General features: G+C 35.1%; 1 protein-coding gene across 2 annotated transcripts in view; it reads right to left on the bottom strand.

Moving 5' to 3' along the window:
* Positions 1–4,467: 4,467 nt before the first annotated feature.
* Positions 4,468–17,332, bottom strand: part of PNPT1 (polyribonucleotide nucleotidyltransferase 1) — a 49,272-nt gene continuing 36,407 nt past the window's right edge. For both annotated transcript variants that reach the window (XM_058684047.1, XM_058684048.1), the window contains exons 19-28: positions 15,151–15,257; positions 14,546–14,617; positions 14,391–14,454; positions 12,815–12,898; positions 12,416–12,499; positions 11,277–11,383; positions 11,145–11,200; positions 10,117–10,195; positions 5,871–5,918; positions 4,468–4,754 (exon numbers count right to left, since the gene is read on the bottom strand). In XM_058684047.1, coding sequence (XP_058540030.1) covers positions 4,596–4,754; positions 5,871–5,918; positions 10,117–10,195; positions 11,145–11,200; positions 11,277–11,383; positions 12,416–12,499; positions 12,815–12,898; positions 14,391–14,454; positions 14,546–14,617; positions 15,151–15,257 — 860 coding nt within the window. In that variant the 3' untranslated portion in view covers positions 4,468–4,595. The remainder of the gene's footprint in view (positions 4,755–5,870; positions 5,919–10,116; positions 10,196–11,144; positions 11,201–11,276; positions 11,384–12,415; positions 12,500–12,814; positions 12,899–14,390; positions 14,455–14,545; positions 14,618–15,150; positions 15,258–17,332) is intronic.

Raw genomic sequence — 17,332 nt, 5'->3', positions numbered from 1 at the left:
GTTAAGTCTCTGACTTTGGCTCAGGTTATTCTTGTGGTCTGTGAGTTTGAGCCCCATGTCGGGCTTGATGCTGACAGCTCAGAGCCTGGAGCCCGCTTCGGATTCTGTCTCCCTCTGTCTCTGCCCCTCCCCTGCTCGTGCTCTGTCTCTCTTGCTCTCAAAGATAAATAGACCAAAAAAAAAAAAAAAAAAGATCATACACCATGACTGAGGTTGATTTATCTAGGGGATGCAAGGATGGTCAATATCCACAAATCAATTAATGATAGATACATCACATTAACATTTGCATAGAAGAATAAGCTATTGTGTGTAAAGTACAAATAAGGCCAGGAGACTCCAAAACAACTGTAGAGAGAGAACTGCCTCAGTTCATAATGACTTAGCAGTCCTGGTGCCATTCTGCCACAGGGAGTGTGACTTGGCTTCTGTGAAACAAATTCATGTCCTTGGGATAAATTCCCTCTTTTGCTTTAGCTTATGTTGGTTTCTGTCCTTTGATACCAAGACATATTCTTAGTTTTTCATTTACATTGTCCACCTACCTGGTCTCAACTCTCATTAGCCTAGACTTTTGTAATAGCCTCTTGAACTTTAACATGATCTCATTGTCTACCTTCTTTTTGTAAGTAAACAAACATATTCTTGCCTGATTAAATGCTTTGAAATATCATTTTGCACTGGCCTCCTCTTGACTTGTTTTCTTTAATAAAATTTGCGAATTCTGGTGAAGAGAAGGCACAGATTAAGGAGTAAGACTATATTAAATTGGTTTATAAAATGAAAAGGCTACTCTATAACATAAAATACCGAGTGAATATGAAGTTGTTAGTGCCTTTATCTGGAATTCTTTTTCCAGAATAGTGGCACATCTTCCTCCGCTTCATTTAGGTGTCTGCTTAAATGTTACCTACTCAGGCCATTCTGGTTAATTTTATCTAAAATGGTAGCTTTTTTCTTTTTTTCATCTTTTTAAAAAATTATTTAATTTCAAGTTAGTTAACATATAGTATTGGTTTCAGGAGTAGAACCCAGTGATTCATCACTTACATATAACATCCAGTACTCATCCCAACAAGTGCCCTCCTTAATGCCCATCACCCATTTAGTCCATCCCCTCCAGCAACCCTCAGTTTGTTCTCTGTATTTAATAGTCTCTTATGGTTTGCCTCCTTCTCTGTTCTTATTTTTTCCTTCCCTTTCCCTATGTTCATCTGTTTTGCTCCTTAAATTCCGAATATGAATGAAATCATATATTTGTCCTTCTCTGACTTATTTCGGTTAGGATAATACACTCTAGTTCCATCCACATTGTTGTAAATAGCAGATTTCATTCTTTTTGATCTCCGATTAATATTCCATTATATATATACACATAACACACACCACATCTTCTTTATCCATTCATCAGTTGATGAATATTTGGGCTCTTTCCATACTTTGGATATTGTTGATAGCGCTGCTGTAAACATTGGGGTGTATGTGCCCCTTCGAATCAGCATTTTTGTATTCTTTGGATAAATACCTCGTAGTGCAATTGCTGGGTCATAGGGTAGTTCTATTTTTAGTTTTTTGAGGAACCCCCATACTGTTTTCTAGAGTGGCTATACCACTTTGCATGTCCACCAACAGTGCAAAAGTATTCCCCTTTCTCTGCATCCTCACCAACATCTTGTTTTTTTTCTGAGTTGTTAATTTTAGCCATTCTGACAGGTGTGAGGTGGTATCTCATTGTGGGTTTGATTGTATTTCCCTGATGATGAGTGATGTTGAGCATCTTTTCATGTGTCTATTAGCCATCTGGATGTAGTCTTTGGAAAAGTGTCTATTCATGTCTTTTGCCCATTTCTTCACTGGATTGGTTTTTGGATGTTGAGTTTGATAAGTTCTTTACAGATTTTGGATACTATCCCTTTATCTGTCATTTGGAAATACCTTCTCCATTCTGTTGGTTGCCTTTTAGTTTTGTTGATTATTTCCTTTGCTGTGCAGAAGGTTTTTATCTCAGTGAGGTCCCAATAGTTCATTTTTGCTTTTGTTTCCCTTGCCTCTGAAGACATGTCTAGTAAGAAGTTGCTGTGGCCTAGGTCGAAGAGGTTGCTGTTGCCTGTTTTCCCCTGTAGGATTTTGATGGTTTCCTGTCTCACATTTAGGTCTTTCATCCATTTTGAATGTATCTTTGTGTATGGTTTAAGAAAGTGGTTCAGTGTCATTCTTCTGCATGTCGCTGTCCAATTTTCCCAACACTATTTGCTAAAGAGCCTGTCTTCTTTCCATTGGATATTCTTTTCTGCTTTGTTGAAGATTGGTTGGTCATACATTTATGTGTCCATTTCTGGGTTCTCTATTCTGCTCCATTGATCTAGGTGTCTGTTTTTGTGCTATAAAATAGTACTTTTTCTTAATCACTTTATCCCTTTACCCAGTTCTTTTTCTTTAAAGAACCTACTGTTATGCTATATACTTCTTTACTGTTGGCTTCCATCCATTAGAACGAGCATTGGAACTTCATCTGTTTTGTTTACTGATACATCTGTAAATGTTTACTGATTCATCTGTTTTGATACTGATATATTAATAGTGTTTGGAACAGAGTAAGTATTGAATAAATGAATGATTACTATGCTTGGCATAATTGAGCTAAGAAAGATATATTTATACTACTATCTTAAATCTGGAAGTGTAAGATACTCTATGAGAAGAAAAAATGATTGTATACAAACTGTAATTTATGGGCAAGGGGTTATCACAGTAACTAAGAATATGAAGGAAAAAGTCTTGTACGTACCTATAGTGCACGAACTACCAAAGATGGGCACTTCAATTTTAGTTCTTATAGCGTTTTTAGCATATAATTATATGCACTTTCATTTTTTAAAATATTTTTCAACTTTTCCATTTTTTTAATGTTTACTTTTATTTATTTTTGAGAGAGAGAGAGAGAGAGAGAGAGAGAGAGAGAGAGAGAGAGAATGAGAATGAGTGCCAAGTGGAGGAGGGGCAGAGAGGGAGGGAGACACAGAATGTGAAGCAGGCTCCAGGCTCTGAGCTGTCAGCACAGAGCTGGATGCCAGGCTCGAACCCATAAACCATGAGATCATGACCTCAGCCAAAGTCGGATCCTCAACCAACTGCAACCAACTAAATGCACTTTTAGAAGTACTTCATGGAATAGAGAAAACTATCAATATTTGAAGACAAAAATAAAAGTTCAGACATAAAGTGTAAGCTCTTGGTTTAAGTGGAAATGGGATCTTTTTGGAGATTTGTTAGTGGGCTGTATTGTCACTTTATGGAACCAGAGTTTTAAGAACTAGCTTCATTTTTCTCCTAGTAGTAGTAGTTAGGAGTCCCTCTGAAAAATAGAAATTTAAGAAAAACATAAATTACTATTTTGAAATCTACCATTGAAGTTTATGTCTTAGAAGGCAAAGTGAGAAATGAAAGATTTTGGTCACTATTAGAGAAAAATCAAATGTACAAAGCATATAGTTTATATTTAATGTCATTTTCAATTAATCTTAAGTATTTCAGAAAATGTGCCTACCATAATTATATATTATTTAGTATATAATAAATATTATATAATCAGTATTTATGGACTTAAATACATTTAAAAAATATTTGACTAAATTTTCAATATTTTATAAACTATGTATGAGTCATGAATATACAAACATTTTATCAGAGTTATAAAAGGATTGCATATTCTAAATTATGGCTTCCATCAGCTATTCACTTTTTTGTGGATTATGTGATAAATGAAATCATGGAAATGAACACTTTATAGCTATTACTAATAATTATGTCAACAGCCTTTATATAGGACTGTTTCAAACATTAACTGAAAATCAAGGTCTTTCCATCCTTTATACCAGGAACATACATATGTAAGCAACATACACAAAAAATGACCTAGATCCTTTTGATGAGTAAATGATTTTCCTATATTTTCTAAATATTCTAAATATATTTGCTAAATTTGAAAAATGTACTCCCTCATTCTAGTTAGGATCCCATTTATAATATTTATTCCACTACATTTATGGTTTTATGACCAATTTGAAAGATGGTGTATCATTAAAAAAACAGATCAAATTAGCTTCTTCAACTCCTTATTATATCTGGTAACTGTACTAAAGAAACTGGCTTTGAATACGGCAAGTCCCAGTCTGTGAAAGTTGTAGGCAAGTACAGCACTTGTGCAGAGGTAAGCTATTACATGACCAAGGGTAAACTGTCACAGCTATATACAAAGAAGGAAAAGAAGATATGTAGGAAGAGATCCATTACAGTAGCAAATGTTACCTATGATTTCTAAGGTTTTAAGCTATTTTGGAATTATAGGAACTGAAGGGCAATCTTTTTAAAGATGTATATAAATGGTTTAGTTTTAATATTTATTCATTTATAACATAAATAAAAATAAGAATAGAAGTAACTCTTAAAATAAAAAAATAGACCACATAAAATGAGCATTTTAATACAAATCATTAGAATATATTTATACTATATATAAATCTATACATTAGAAGACACTACTGAAATTTTGCTCTACAGAATATCATTCTAGAATTCTCTTTAAAACAACCAAATCACTGGGAAGAATTAGATGATGACTGTGAAACAGATTCTCCCATTACAATACTACTTCTGTCATTTAGAGTTTTGACAACAGTTGTAGCTGGAGACTGTAGCACTTTACGAGAGAGCCTCATTCTTCCATCAGCTGGATCACGTCCAAAGTATTTCACCTATATTAAAGAAACAAATTTACTTTGAAAGTTATAGTACAGTGATTGACATCCAAATTAGAAGATATTTAAATTTACATAGTGCAAATAAAACACTGATTAATGTTTTTACTTGTCTGTTGAAAGCATAGCTCAGTGCTAAGTAGAGGTATATGCTAATAAATATAATTTGGTTAAACAGTGATTATAAAAAAAGAAGAGACCAGCATTTAGTTGTCCAATTATAATCTTCTGTTAGACTCATCTGTGCCTTCCAGGTCTCTACACTGGAAGAACAGTGAAAGCCATGGTCAATGATTCTAGATAAGGGATTTCTGAGCCTAATGGTGCTACAAACTATATAGGATTATGCTTGGGTCATTTACACTATTTCTCAAAAAGGACTATCACACTGGAGATTATTTGGCTTGACCTTAGACAACACAAGTCAGGGGGAATTTTGGCAGTTTTAAAGTCCCTTCCGATGTTAAAAAAAACAATCTTATACAGATGTATCTTAGTTTTTATTCTTCTCCAGAGGCTACTTGAACAATGGGACTACAGATTGGGAATAAACTAGAAACCTTAGTTACCCGGGTCATGGATGATATGTGTAGCTGGAATGTGGTATGGAAGAACAATAAAACAAAAGAAACAAAACCAAACCACACCACACCAGACTGGCAATGACTTCCTTTATCCACTCATAAAAGACTATAGAAAAGGTCAAACAACATGGCTTTCATCAAACTTAAAAACTTTTAGCCTTAAGCAGTGTAGAAGCAATTAAAGTCTCAACTCCTCAAATATGACATTCGAGGCCTTCAACAGAGTTACTACACTTTCAGGGTTCTCCTGTCCTGTCTGCAAATCACTGCACAGTCATCATTGACCTCATGTATTTTTAAAAGCTCTACAGGGGACTACTGTTCTAACTAAACTATAAGCTAGGGGAAAGAATTGCATCTTAAATCTTTAGTGAGTCTATTTAAGAGCAAACCTAAAGTTTAAAAAGCACAGCATATAAATAATGTAAATCACAGATGTTGCTTTGATTCTTTCAGCTTACTTAAAAAAAAAAATTCAAACTTCGGATATAATTTACAACATTAAGGGTAAAAAGTTGAATACAAGTACCTGAATTTCTTGGCCAACTTCTAATCCTAAGGCAGTAGGATGTTTAATCTGAAAGAGAACATGTTAATCTATTAGTTGTTGTATATAATTTCCTAATATCCATAGTAGTACACATTTTTTAAGTAGAAACAGCTTTATTGTTTTTTTGATTATAAAATCTGTTGATAAAGACTTAATACATACGTATTCAGATGATAGCAAAAATTACTGAAGACCTCTATACTTTTAGATCACTACTGCTAATACAAGTATTCAAATGTCTACTTAGTGTGTATTACATTTGTAAAAATGGACCTTACTGAGCTTGTCTTATAGTATGTTAATTTTTCATTCAATAATATGTTGAGGACATCTTTTTACAGTGGTGAGAATGGACATCCCTGTTTTGTTCCTGACCTTAGGGGGAAAGATCTCAGTTTTTCCCCATTGAGGATGATAATAGCATTTGTCTTTTGTATATGGCTTTTATGATCTTGAGGTATGATCCTTCTATCCCTACTTTCTTGAAGGTTTTTTATCAAGAAAGGATGCTGTATTTTGTCAAATGCTTTCTCTGCATCTATTGAGAGGATCATATGGTTCTTGTCCTTTTTTTTTATTGATGTGATTAATCATACTGATTGATTGGCGGATACTGAACCAGCCCTGCATCCCAGGTATAAATTCCACTTGGTCGTGGTGTATAATTTTTTTTAATGTATTGTTGGATCTGGTTGGCTAATATCTTGTTGAGGATTTCTGCATCCATGTTCACCAGGGAAATTGGTCTATAGTTTTTCTTTTGTAGTGGGGGTCTTTATTTGGTTTTGAAATCAAGGTAATGCTGGCTTCATAGAAAGAATTTGGAAGTTTTCCTTCCATTTCTACTTTTTGGAACAGCTTTAAGAGAAGAGGTGTTGACTCTTAACTTAAATGTTTGGTAGAATTCCCCTGGAAAGCTATCTGGCCCTGGACTCTTGTTTTTTGGGAGATTTTTGATTACTAATTCAATTTCTTTACTGGTTATGGGTCTGTTCAAATTTTCTATTCCTGTTTCAGTTTTGGTAGTGTATATGTTTCTAGGAATTTGTCCATTTCTTCCAGATTGCCCATTTTATTGGCATATAATTGCTCATAATATTCTCTTATTATTGTTTTTATTTCTGTGTTGGTTGTGATCTCTCTTTTTTCATTCTTGATTTTATTTATTTGGGTCCTTTCCTTTTTCTTTTTGATCAAACAGGCTAGGAGTTTATCAATTTTGTTAATTCTTTTAAAGAACCAGCTTCTGGTTTCATTGATCTGTTCTGTTTTTTTTGGTTTCCATAGCATTAATTTCTGCTCTAATCTTTATTATTTCCTGCCTTCTGCTGGTTTTGGGTTTTATTTGCTGTTCTTTTTCCAGCTCCTTAAGGTGTAAGGTTAGGTTGTGCATCTGAGACCTTTCTTCCTTCTTTAGGAAGGCCTGGATTGCTATATACTTTCCTCTTATGACTGCCTTTGCTGCGTCCCAGAGGTTTTGGGTTGTAGTGTTATCATTTTCATTGGCTTCCATGTACTTTTTAATTTCCTCTTTAACTTCTTGGTTAGCTCATTCATTCTTTAGTAGGATGTTCTTTAGTCTCCAAATATTTGTTACCTTTCCAAATTTTTTCTTGTGGTTCATTCTGAGTTTCATAGCATTGTGGTCTGAAAATATGCATGGTACGATCTTGATCTTTTTGTACTTGTTGAGGGCTGAGGACATCTTTTTTTTTTTTTTTTTTTTTTTAATTTTTTAAATTTATTTTTGAGACAGAGAGAGACAGAGCATGAACGGGGGAGGGTCAGAGATAGAGGGAGACACAGAATCGGAAGCAGGCTCCAGGCTCTGAGCCATCAGCCCAGAGCCCGATGCAGGGCTCGAACTCACGGACTGCGAGATCGTGACCTGAGCTGAAGTCGGACGCTTAACCAACTGAGCCACCCAGGTGCCCCGAGGACATCTTTTTATATCAATGTATGAAACAATAGAGTATTCAATTATGTAATTTGTTTGATATCCTAAAGATGGTCATTTAATGTTTTCAATTCTGGTGTTACAAATGTTAATAATTACTGAATCTAGGTGTAAGGTATATGGGTGTTCAGTGTACTATTTTTTCAACCTTTCTGTAGGTAATTATTTTTTAATTTTTTTTCAACGTTTTTTAATTTATTTTTGGGACAGAGAGAGACAGAGCATGAACGGGGGAGGGGCAGAGAGAGAGGGAGACACAGAATCGGAAACAGGCTCCAGGCTCCGAGCCATCAGCCCAGAGCCTGACGCGGGGCTCAAACTCACGGACCGCGAGATCGTGACCTGGCTGAAGTCGGACACTTAACCGACTGCGCCACCCAGGCGCCCCTCTGTAGGTAATTATTATTTCAACAATTGTGTATTCATTTACTCAAATTATCCTCTCAAAACAAAGTCCTAATGTTGAACTTCTAGGGCCAAAGGTACTCATACACATTTACCAAACACTCTCCAAAATGTTTGCCCCAATCCTGTCAACAGTATCTGAAGTATATGAGAATGTCCATTTGTTTTACCATATATTTACTCACACTGGGAATTTTCAACTATCTGAAAGCTGAAAAATAGTAACTTAGTTTTATTTGCATTTAAAACAATTGCTATTGCTATTGCTCTTTCTTACTGATCCATATAATCCCTTTGTATATGAAACCTCTCTCATGTTATATACATTTTTTCCCCTAAGTTGCTACTTGCCTTTCAGCTTAATTTTGCCACATAGTTTTTTCCCCTTAATGTTTGTTTTTGTGAAGGAGAGTGTGAGTGTGAGCAGGGCAAGGGCAAAGAGAGAGGGAGGCAGAGGATCTGAAGCAGGTCCTGCACTATCGACACAGAGCCTGACATGGGACTCGAACATACAGTGAGATCATGACCTGAGCTGAAGTTGGACGCTTAACTGAGCCACCCAGGCACCCTTCTGCCATATACTTAAAAAAAAAAAAAAAAAAAAAAAAAAGGTCAAATTTAATCAATTTATTTACATTTTTGGCTTTGATATCATGCTGAAAACTATTTCCCCAGTCCCAATATTATTAAAATATCCCAATTTTCTTCTAGTGTCATTCCCCAACCCCACTCTCCCATGCCCAGATTTTTTTCTTCCCTCATCACCTTAAAATGTTTTTTTGTTTTTAACAGCTCCTCAAAGCAGATGGGATTTTGGTATTAAAAAAAGTAGACATCAGGGGCACCTGGGTGGTCAGTCCATTAAGTGTCTGACTTCGGCTCGGGTCATGATCTCACGGTTCACAATTCTGAAGCCTGGATCAGGCTCTGTGCTGACAGCTCAGAGCCTGGAGTCTGCTTCAGATTCTGTGTCTCCCTCTCTCACTGCTCCTCCCCTGCTCACACACTCACTCTTTCAAAAATATACATTAAAAAAAAAAAAAAAAGTAGATACCAAACCAGCTACTCCAATATGAATTACTGAATAATCTTTGTTTCTTCACAGACTGAAAATGCAACTTTTAGAATGTATTATGTTCCCATGCATATACCTGGATGACTTCTGGTCTCTATTTTCTGTTGCATAAATTGTCTATTTCTGGGTAATACACTGTTTTATTCTGTATAGCTTTATATTTCAAGGTTTGGTAAACCAAATACTCCTATTCTCTGCCCCCCCCCCCCCCCCCATAGTTTTCTTGAATAGTTTCGTATTTTTAGCTTTATCCTGCCATGCTTGGTTGGCCAAGAAAAGTGGCAAGACAGGGCTACAACTAGATATTTGTAGTTAACTGCCACGTGTTAACTCTAGATGTAATACTCAAGAATGTTTCTATTCCATCATGAAAGAATAAATATAAACATCTGTGTTAAAGAGTATAAGAACCTTTTGTCATTTTTAGTTTTCTTTATTTAGGCTAGTATTGGAGAAAGTACACAATCCTCATCAACCCAGGTAATTTTACTCTGATTATTTTAAGGCAGTTTTATATTTTTTTTTAATTTTTTTTTAACGTTTATTTATTTTTGAGACAGAGAGAGACAGAGCATGAATGGGGGAGGGTCAGAGAGAGAGAGAGGGAGACAAAGATTCTGAAACAGGCTCCAGGCTCTGAGCTGTCAGCACAGAGCCCGACGCAGGGCTTGAACTCACGAACCGTGAGATCATGACCTGAGCCGAAGTCAGACGCTTAACCAACTGAGCCACCCAGGCGCCCCTTTAAGGCAGTTTTAAAAATAATCAAGTTATTTATTTTTTTTTACCTTTCGTTGATCAAGTTGTGTGTTATGAAGCAGTACTGCAGTCATATTTGGATATAGTTTAACCATTACTCCAGTGTCTCTGAAAAGGAAATAAGCCTAGTTAAAATAGTAATATCTGTGTATGTACTGATAATCAAACTGATTACGTATTCATATGAGAGCAAAGTAAACACACACACACAATAAAAAGTAGGATTCTCTAACTTATATTTTCAATTGAACATACAACCCATATTTAAATACTTGTGAATCAAAGTACAGAGAAAAGATAAAAAGGACAAGCTTTTAGACTGTATATTTTTCTGTATTTCTTTTCATAGTATTTCCCAAAACATTTTGAAATGACATTAAATATTTTATTTTACTTTTAAATGTTTATTTATTTTGAGAAAGAGAGGGAGAGAGAATCCCAGGCAGGCTCCATGCTGGCAACACAGGGGCTTGACTATAACCATAAGATCATGGCCTGAGTTGAAATCAAGAGACAGACACTTAACTGACTGAGCCACTCAGGCGCCCCTCCTTTGGTTTTTATTCTTTATTATTCATTTCATATCACTTTGAACATTCAGGCTACATCTGATATGGTTTTTTTTTCTTCTTAGTGGATTTTCTCATTCTGAAAATCAATCTTTTCAGCTGATGTTGAAGCTGACATTTTAAAAAATGCACTCCTTAGGCATTAAGTAATACTATCTTTACAACAAACTAACAAGAAACTACCAGAAAAAGAAGAAAGAGAAAGGAAATATTGCTAGGTCTTTTCTGGGCCTGTTTACTATTAGAAGATTTAAATGGTGGGAAATTTGGTTTAAGAAAACAATTCAGATATAAGAATCTATTAGTACAATCGCAGAATCATCTTATTGAAAACAAACTAGTATAGAAAATAAAATATACCTTAAAAATAATTAATGATTCTATGGTTATTGACATAAAATCTAAATACCTTATACTTTCAAAGTACATAATGCAAATGTGAAGTTAATGTGCACTTATAAATCTTATAAAAACCAGAAAAGCATTACCTGATTTCAGTTATTGTGGCAGTATACACTGCTCCAAATTCTAGTTGGTGCTCTTGCTGTAAGTGCAAAATAAGTCATAAGATTAATAAACAGCAACAAAAAAGAAAAAAGTATTATAAGATCTATACTTACATCATCTCTGCAGATTTCAGTAATGAAGTCTCTTGCTTCATGCATAGCACTGGGTGTTGGTGCAAATACAGAAAATGTTTCTTCATCCACCTGACTAATAGTTACTCCTTTTAAAAAGATAATTTAACATATTAAAGTTAACTTGCTCATGTGAGGAGTGCCTGGGTGGTCAGTCAGTTGAGTGTCTGACTCTTGGTTCTGGCTTAGGTCATGATCTCATGGTTTGTGAGTTGGGGCCCCACACTGGACTCTGTGCTGACATCACAGAACCTGCTTGGGATTTTCTCTCTCTCTTTCTCAAAATAAATAAATAAGCTTAAAAAAAAAAGTAGATGTGACAGCAAGGGATTGACCTGTAAATAGCTGGGCAGGGTTGTGTTATATTTAGTCACTGCTTTAGGAATGATAGGATTCATTCACCAATAAATACATATTGCACACCTGCTATGTATCAGACATTGTGCTAAGACCTAAGGAAACAACAGTGAGTCACTGTCCCTGTGCCCTTGGAGCCTACAGTTTGGCAGGACAAAGCATATATAAGTTCTAATTTTGGAAGATTTGGCTTTGCTCTCTTAATTATGAGTAGAAACTATACTATAATGTTTTCCTCACCTTTTCTTCTTTCTCTTACCCTTTAGAGTGATGAACAGACGGGTAAGGGTTGAAATTATGTCAGTTTATCAACTAAAAAGCTGGTTAAGGCAACTCTGCTTCTCATTTTCCCTCAATAACTTCAAAGCTGGTAAGTACTAGGTAACTTAGATTGTTTCCAGAAAAAACAAAGTATACTATTTCTATACATACTCTTTAAATAAAATAGCTTAAATAAGACTAAGTGAAAAACAGAATAGAAGATTACAGCAAAATCCTCTAAAGTTGAAAACTAAACATTTTTCTAAATGTTCAATTTTAAAATGTTGCAAAGAAACTGATGAATTCTAGGTGATCCTTCTTGAATACAGTTAAGGATGAATGCTGATTTATTAAGAGGCATACAGAAAATGTAAAGACATGTCAATATTACATTCTTTTCTCTTGTTCTTTTCTTAAACATATTTTTGGAGCATCACAATAGAGATGAAATGGACCCTTACATGGCCTAGCATTAAAACCCCCAAACTTCATACAACTCTCACCTGTTTCAGCCTGAAGCTTTTTTAAGTGATATCCACCTGGTCCAACAAATTTTGCCCGTTTTGATAATGGAACCTGAACAGTTTCTGAAATGTAGTACAGACAAAATTATAAATAACTCAAATATGTATATGAATATAAAACATGTCTTGATCAGTCAAGATTTTTTTTGACTTAGACACATGTAAAAATATTTCATGTAAAATAGAAAAATAGTTATTTGACTAAAGTTTTTGAAAGTTTTAATGTCTAAAAATATCTCCCCAAATTTAAAGCATTTTCACTATGGAAGTATTTATAATATTTCTGTTTTATGTATGGAGTTAAAGGAAATTTAAAATAACATACTTTTATATATTAATGTTTACCTTATCATGGAATAAATAATTTTAATGCGTTACCTACAACAGGTCCATTTTCTTTTCTAGATGCTCGAGGTTTTGAAATAGTTTTGTTCATAATCTGTAAAATCTCCTTCTTTGCCACTATAAGAGATAAACACATGATAAAAATTATAACTACAGTTGACCTTGAACAACTAGAGACTAGGGACATCTACCCCTGCTTAGAAAATTCGTGTCTAACTTTTGATTCCCCAAAACTTAACTACTAATAGCCTATGTTGCCTGGAAGCCTCATCCATAACAAAAAAGTTAAGTAATACATTTTGTATGGTATATGTATTATACACTGTATTTTTACAAAGAAGTAAGCTAGAGAAAAGGAAATGTCATTAAGAAAACCATAGGATGGGGTGCCTGGGTGTCAGTTGAGCATCCGACTCTTGATTTTGGCTCAGGTCATGATCTCATCATGACCATGAGTTCAAGCCCCAGGTTGGGCTCTATGCTGACAGCATGGAGACTGCTTGGGATTCCCTCTCTTGCTCTCTCTGCCCCCCTCCCTCTAAATAAATAAAAAACATTAAAAAAATTAAAAAAAGAAAACCATAAGGAACAGAAAATACATTTACAATACTGTATGCTTGTTTATTGAAAAATATTTGTACACAGGCATGTCAGGTAGCTTAGCTAGGATGGGGACTCCCTGTAGAATGGCAGAGCTTCATAGCCTGATTGCCTAGGCTCAGTAGTGGCAACCTCTGGGTGGCCTGCAGGTAGCAACAGTTGTGTGGAGACAAAGTATAGCTGCCTTATCTGCCTGGGCATGTACCACAGTCCCATGGCCATTCACCTGACACCTGTGGCCACTTATGAGTGCACTGGTCTCCAGGGGTTCCTTGAGGCCAAGGTGCCATGGTGGGGAGTGGGTCCCTCCCCAACCCCACAAGCACTGAAGACTTTGTGCAGGGACTCCTATGCAGTGCTGTCTTGCCCTCTGGGCGTGTTCTTCCTTCAGCTGAGGCTTCTGCCAGCCAGCCCTGGGTGCTTGACAGGACCACCCTCTCAGCACATTGGGTGATCTTCAGCCCAGCACAATTATGGGCCCCCTGGGGGGCTGGTGATGGCCTCAGAAGGCCTCTCAGGATAGTCAAGAGTATAGCAGGCATGACCTTTGTGTGAGATGCCTTTAGTTGGTTGGATGGAGACTGGGATGGGCAGTAGAAAATAAATGCCTTTGCTGTAAACTTAAAAAAAAAAAAAAATCCACATGTAAGTGGACCCATGCAGTTTGAACACATTGTTCAAAGGTCAACTGTATATAAAATAAATGAGATCAGATATAGCAGCATTCTTAGTTTTTCCAGAGTAAAACCCAAATTCTTTAACTTAATAGTCAAAGCTCTTCATATCCTAATTACCTTTACAAGTCTACTTATAATCCCCCTTCTCCATAAATCCTATAAAAACTGAATTTTCTCTGGTCTCTCGTAAAGGTTGTTACGTGAAATTTCATTTTCTAAAGTGGTATTTTATAAACAAGCCCATTTTTAATAATAAGTTTAATGGGAATTATAGTTGCCATGAACAAATGAACAATGATGGAAAGAGAATCAGGCACACTGGGTTAGCTTACCTGAGGCTTGTTGAATGGCCTCCATTACAATTTTTATTGGTATTCCGGGTAATTTAATATCAGCCTAAGATGGAAAAGCCAAAAAATGATATAAATATTACTTCATGACATTATTTAAGTATTATACAAGTGAAACAAAATAGGTTTTAAAATACCTGTAATGCAGTTATTCCCTTATTAGTGCCAGCTATTTTGAAATCCATGTCACCATTGTAATCTTCGATTCCCTGAAAGAATTTAAGAAAGTATGATATGGTTTTAAAGAAAAATAAAATTCACCCAGTTACTGGAGAAGAATTAAAAAAAATAGCTTTAGAAGTAAACCATGTCTTCTGAGACTAAAAACAAAGTGTCTTCTACATTAACTACTGCTTCTCATTTGTGACTTTAAGTTGTAACTATTTCATCACAAAATCACTTTAAAATCATGTTCCTCACATAAATGCATAAGGATTCATTTACAATCACCCTAAAGTGAGCCATTATGAATATTTACAGTGTAATATATATATATATATAACATATATATATATCATATATATAACATATATATATGATGTTCATATATATATATCATATATATATATATATGAACATCATATCCCATAAAATTCAAGGGTAGTATTCAGAAGAAGAAAGTAAGCACAAGGACCTTTATTTCTCAAGTAGTATTATTCTTCTAAACATACAATGTTTATAAAATGTTTATAAAAATGCATAATCTTCACTCTTAAATATTTGAAAATGTGGATATACTTGCCAGAATATCTGTCAGCAATCGATAATCTTCTATTTCATCCTTGTCAGGATTGTTTTTAGTGACCAATCCTATTGCCACACCTGCGACAGCAGATGAAATTGGAACTCCTATAGTTGAGAAAAAGAGCTTGTGTGTAATGTGTATATCAGCCTAACACACACATCTATCATACTCTTGACACTTATTTTAAGGTAGGTGAATAGTGTTTTAAATTGACAATCACCAGAAGTAAGTTGGAGAGGTCATCTGACTACCTCATTTCTTTTTAAGCATACGATAAAAGCCCCTTAAGACAATTCTAACAGGTAATTACTGTTCTCAGCAAAAACCTCTATAAACATAGCAACCTTAACTCCTAACAGAATCCATCCATCTTTTTGCTTTTGGTGTGTTTATCTTTTTTTTTTTTTTTTTGAAAAGTAACCATGTATTTGGTAAATTCTTCTAGCTTGAACCCCTCAGTTTACCTTTCCATGAAAGCCATCATTAGGTTTTGTGTATCCTCCCAGAAAATTTCTGTGCCCAAATATGAATTGTAGTGTAATCTTCTTTACTTATGGAAGCATACTGAATGCTCTCACTATCCTGCACCTTGTTTTTTTCACTTAATAACATACCTTGGATATTGACACATAATGCCACACAAAGCTCCACCTTCTTCTCTTGAATGGCTGCAGAGTACTCCCCCCATGGGTTTATAGGCCACATAACAGAAGTGGGATTACTGAGTCAAAGGGTGTGTGGGTTTACATTTATTATAATTCTATCAAACTGCCTTCCAAAGAGTGTAGCATTTTATATTTTTACTGGCAGTATTTGAGGTTCTACATTCTTAATTCCCATCCAATCTCTTGACCTTTGTTCAGATAAAAGGTAAAAATGTAGCTTATTGTTTTTAATTTGACTTGTTTTTATGAGAAGGGTTAAACTTCTTTTGAATGTTTATAGGAAATATAAAAATAGATTATTTCCTAGTCAGTTGACTTTGTTTATTGTGATTTATTTTCCTGTACAGAATTTTAAATTTATATGCAATGATGGTTCCTGGATTCTGCCTAAAATGTTTTTTCCTAAGATTTTGATAAAATCTTCAATGTTTCATTTTTATATAACCATTAAAAAAAATTTTTTTTTTAATGTTTATTTATTTTTGAGACAGAGAGAGACAGAGCGCGAGTGGTGGAGGGGCAGAGAGAGAGGGAGACAACAGAATCTGAAACAGGCTCCAGGCTCTGAGCTGTCAGCACAGAGCCCGATGCGGGGCACGAACCCACGAACCATGAGATCGTGACCTGAGCCGAAGTTGGATGCTTAACCGACTGAGCCACCCAGGCACCCCAAGCATTTTTTTTTTTTTTTTTTTTATCACTTGGAACTTATTATAAAGGAGTGTGGCAGGGGAATCTCATTTCATATTCTCTAAGTAATGTCACTTATGCCCATGGTTTTTAACCATCACCTATAATGCTGATGACCTAAAAAATCCCTCTCGCCTGCCTACTTCTCTTTGCTAAAGCCTTACATCTGTATACCCAATAATTTGCCTTGGACATCTCTTGCTAAATGTCCCAAAAGCACCTTAAATATATATACGTATATTCAAAATGTAATTACCCCCAATAAATCCTTTTTGTCTTGCCTTTCTTATCTTGGTTGAATGCAACTAAGACACTTATGCCAGAATCAACACTTCTTTCCTCATGTCCTATATCCCATGAAGTCACAAAGATCTGATAGTTTATCCTTTAAATATTTTTTTTTAGAAAGTTGTCCTTTCCCCTAAATACTGAAACATCCATTGCTACTCCTTTAGTCCAAGTTCACATTATTTCTTGCTCTGACAGCATTCTCCCTGTCTGGTTTCCCAAATTTTAGTGTCTCCCCCCAGCTCTCATTCTCTCCCACTTCATCCTCCAGGGCTAACATCTAAGCTGGGAAAAACTACAAAAAAGAAAAAAAAAAATCAGATTAAAAAAAAAATCAAATTCAAATCAAATCTACATAAAATTCTCTGAGTTCCCCATTATCTCCTTTCAAGAAATTTTTATACATTTCTATGGTCAAAAAAGTTAGGGAAATAGTATATATCCTATTTCTAGAGATTCAGAATTCATACTAGCATATTAAAGTTTCTTTAACTCATTAAATAAACCTGCTTAACCCTGCTCAAATGTACTTTAGA

Source organism: Neofelis nebulosa, chromosome 9, assembly GCF_028018385.1.
Source record: "Neofelis nebulosa isolate mNeoNeb1 chromosome 9, mNeoNeb1.pri, whole genome shotgun sequence".
In the NCBI taxonomy this organism is placed as follows: Eukaryota; Metazoa; Chordata; class Mammalia; order Carnivora; family Felidae; genus Neofelis; species Neofelis nebulosa.
The sequence above is the reverse complement of the archived record's forward strand: the minus strand, read 5'-3'. Positions and strand labels throughout refer to the sequence as shown.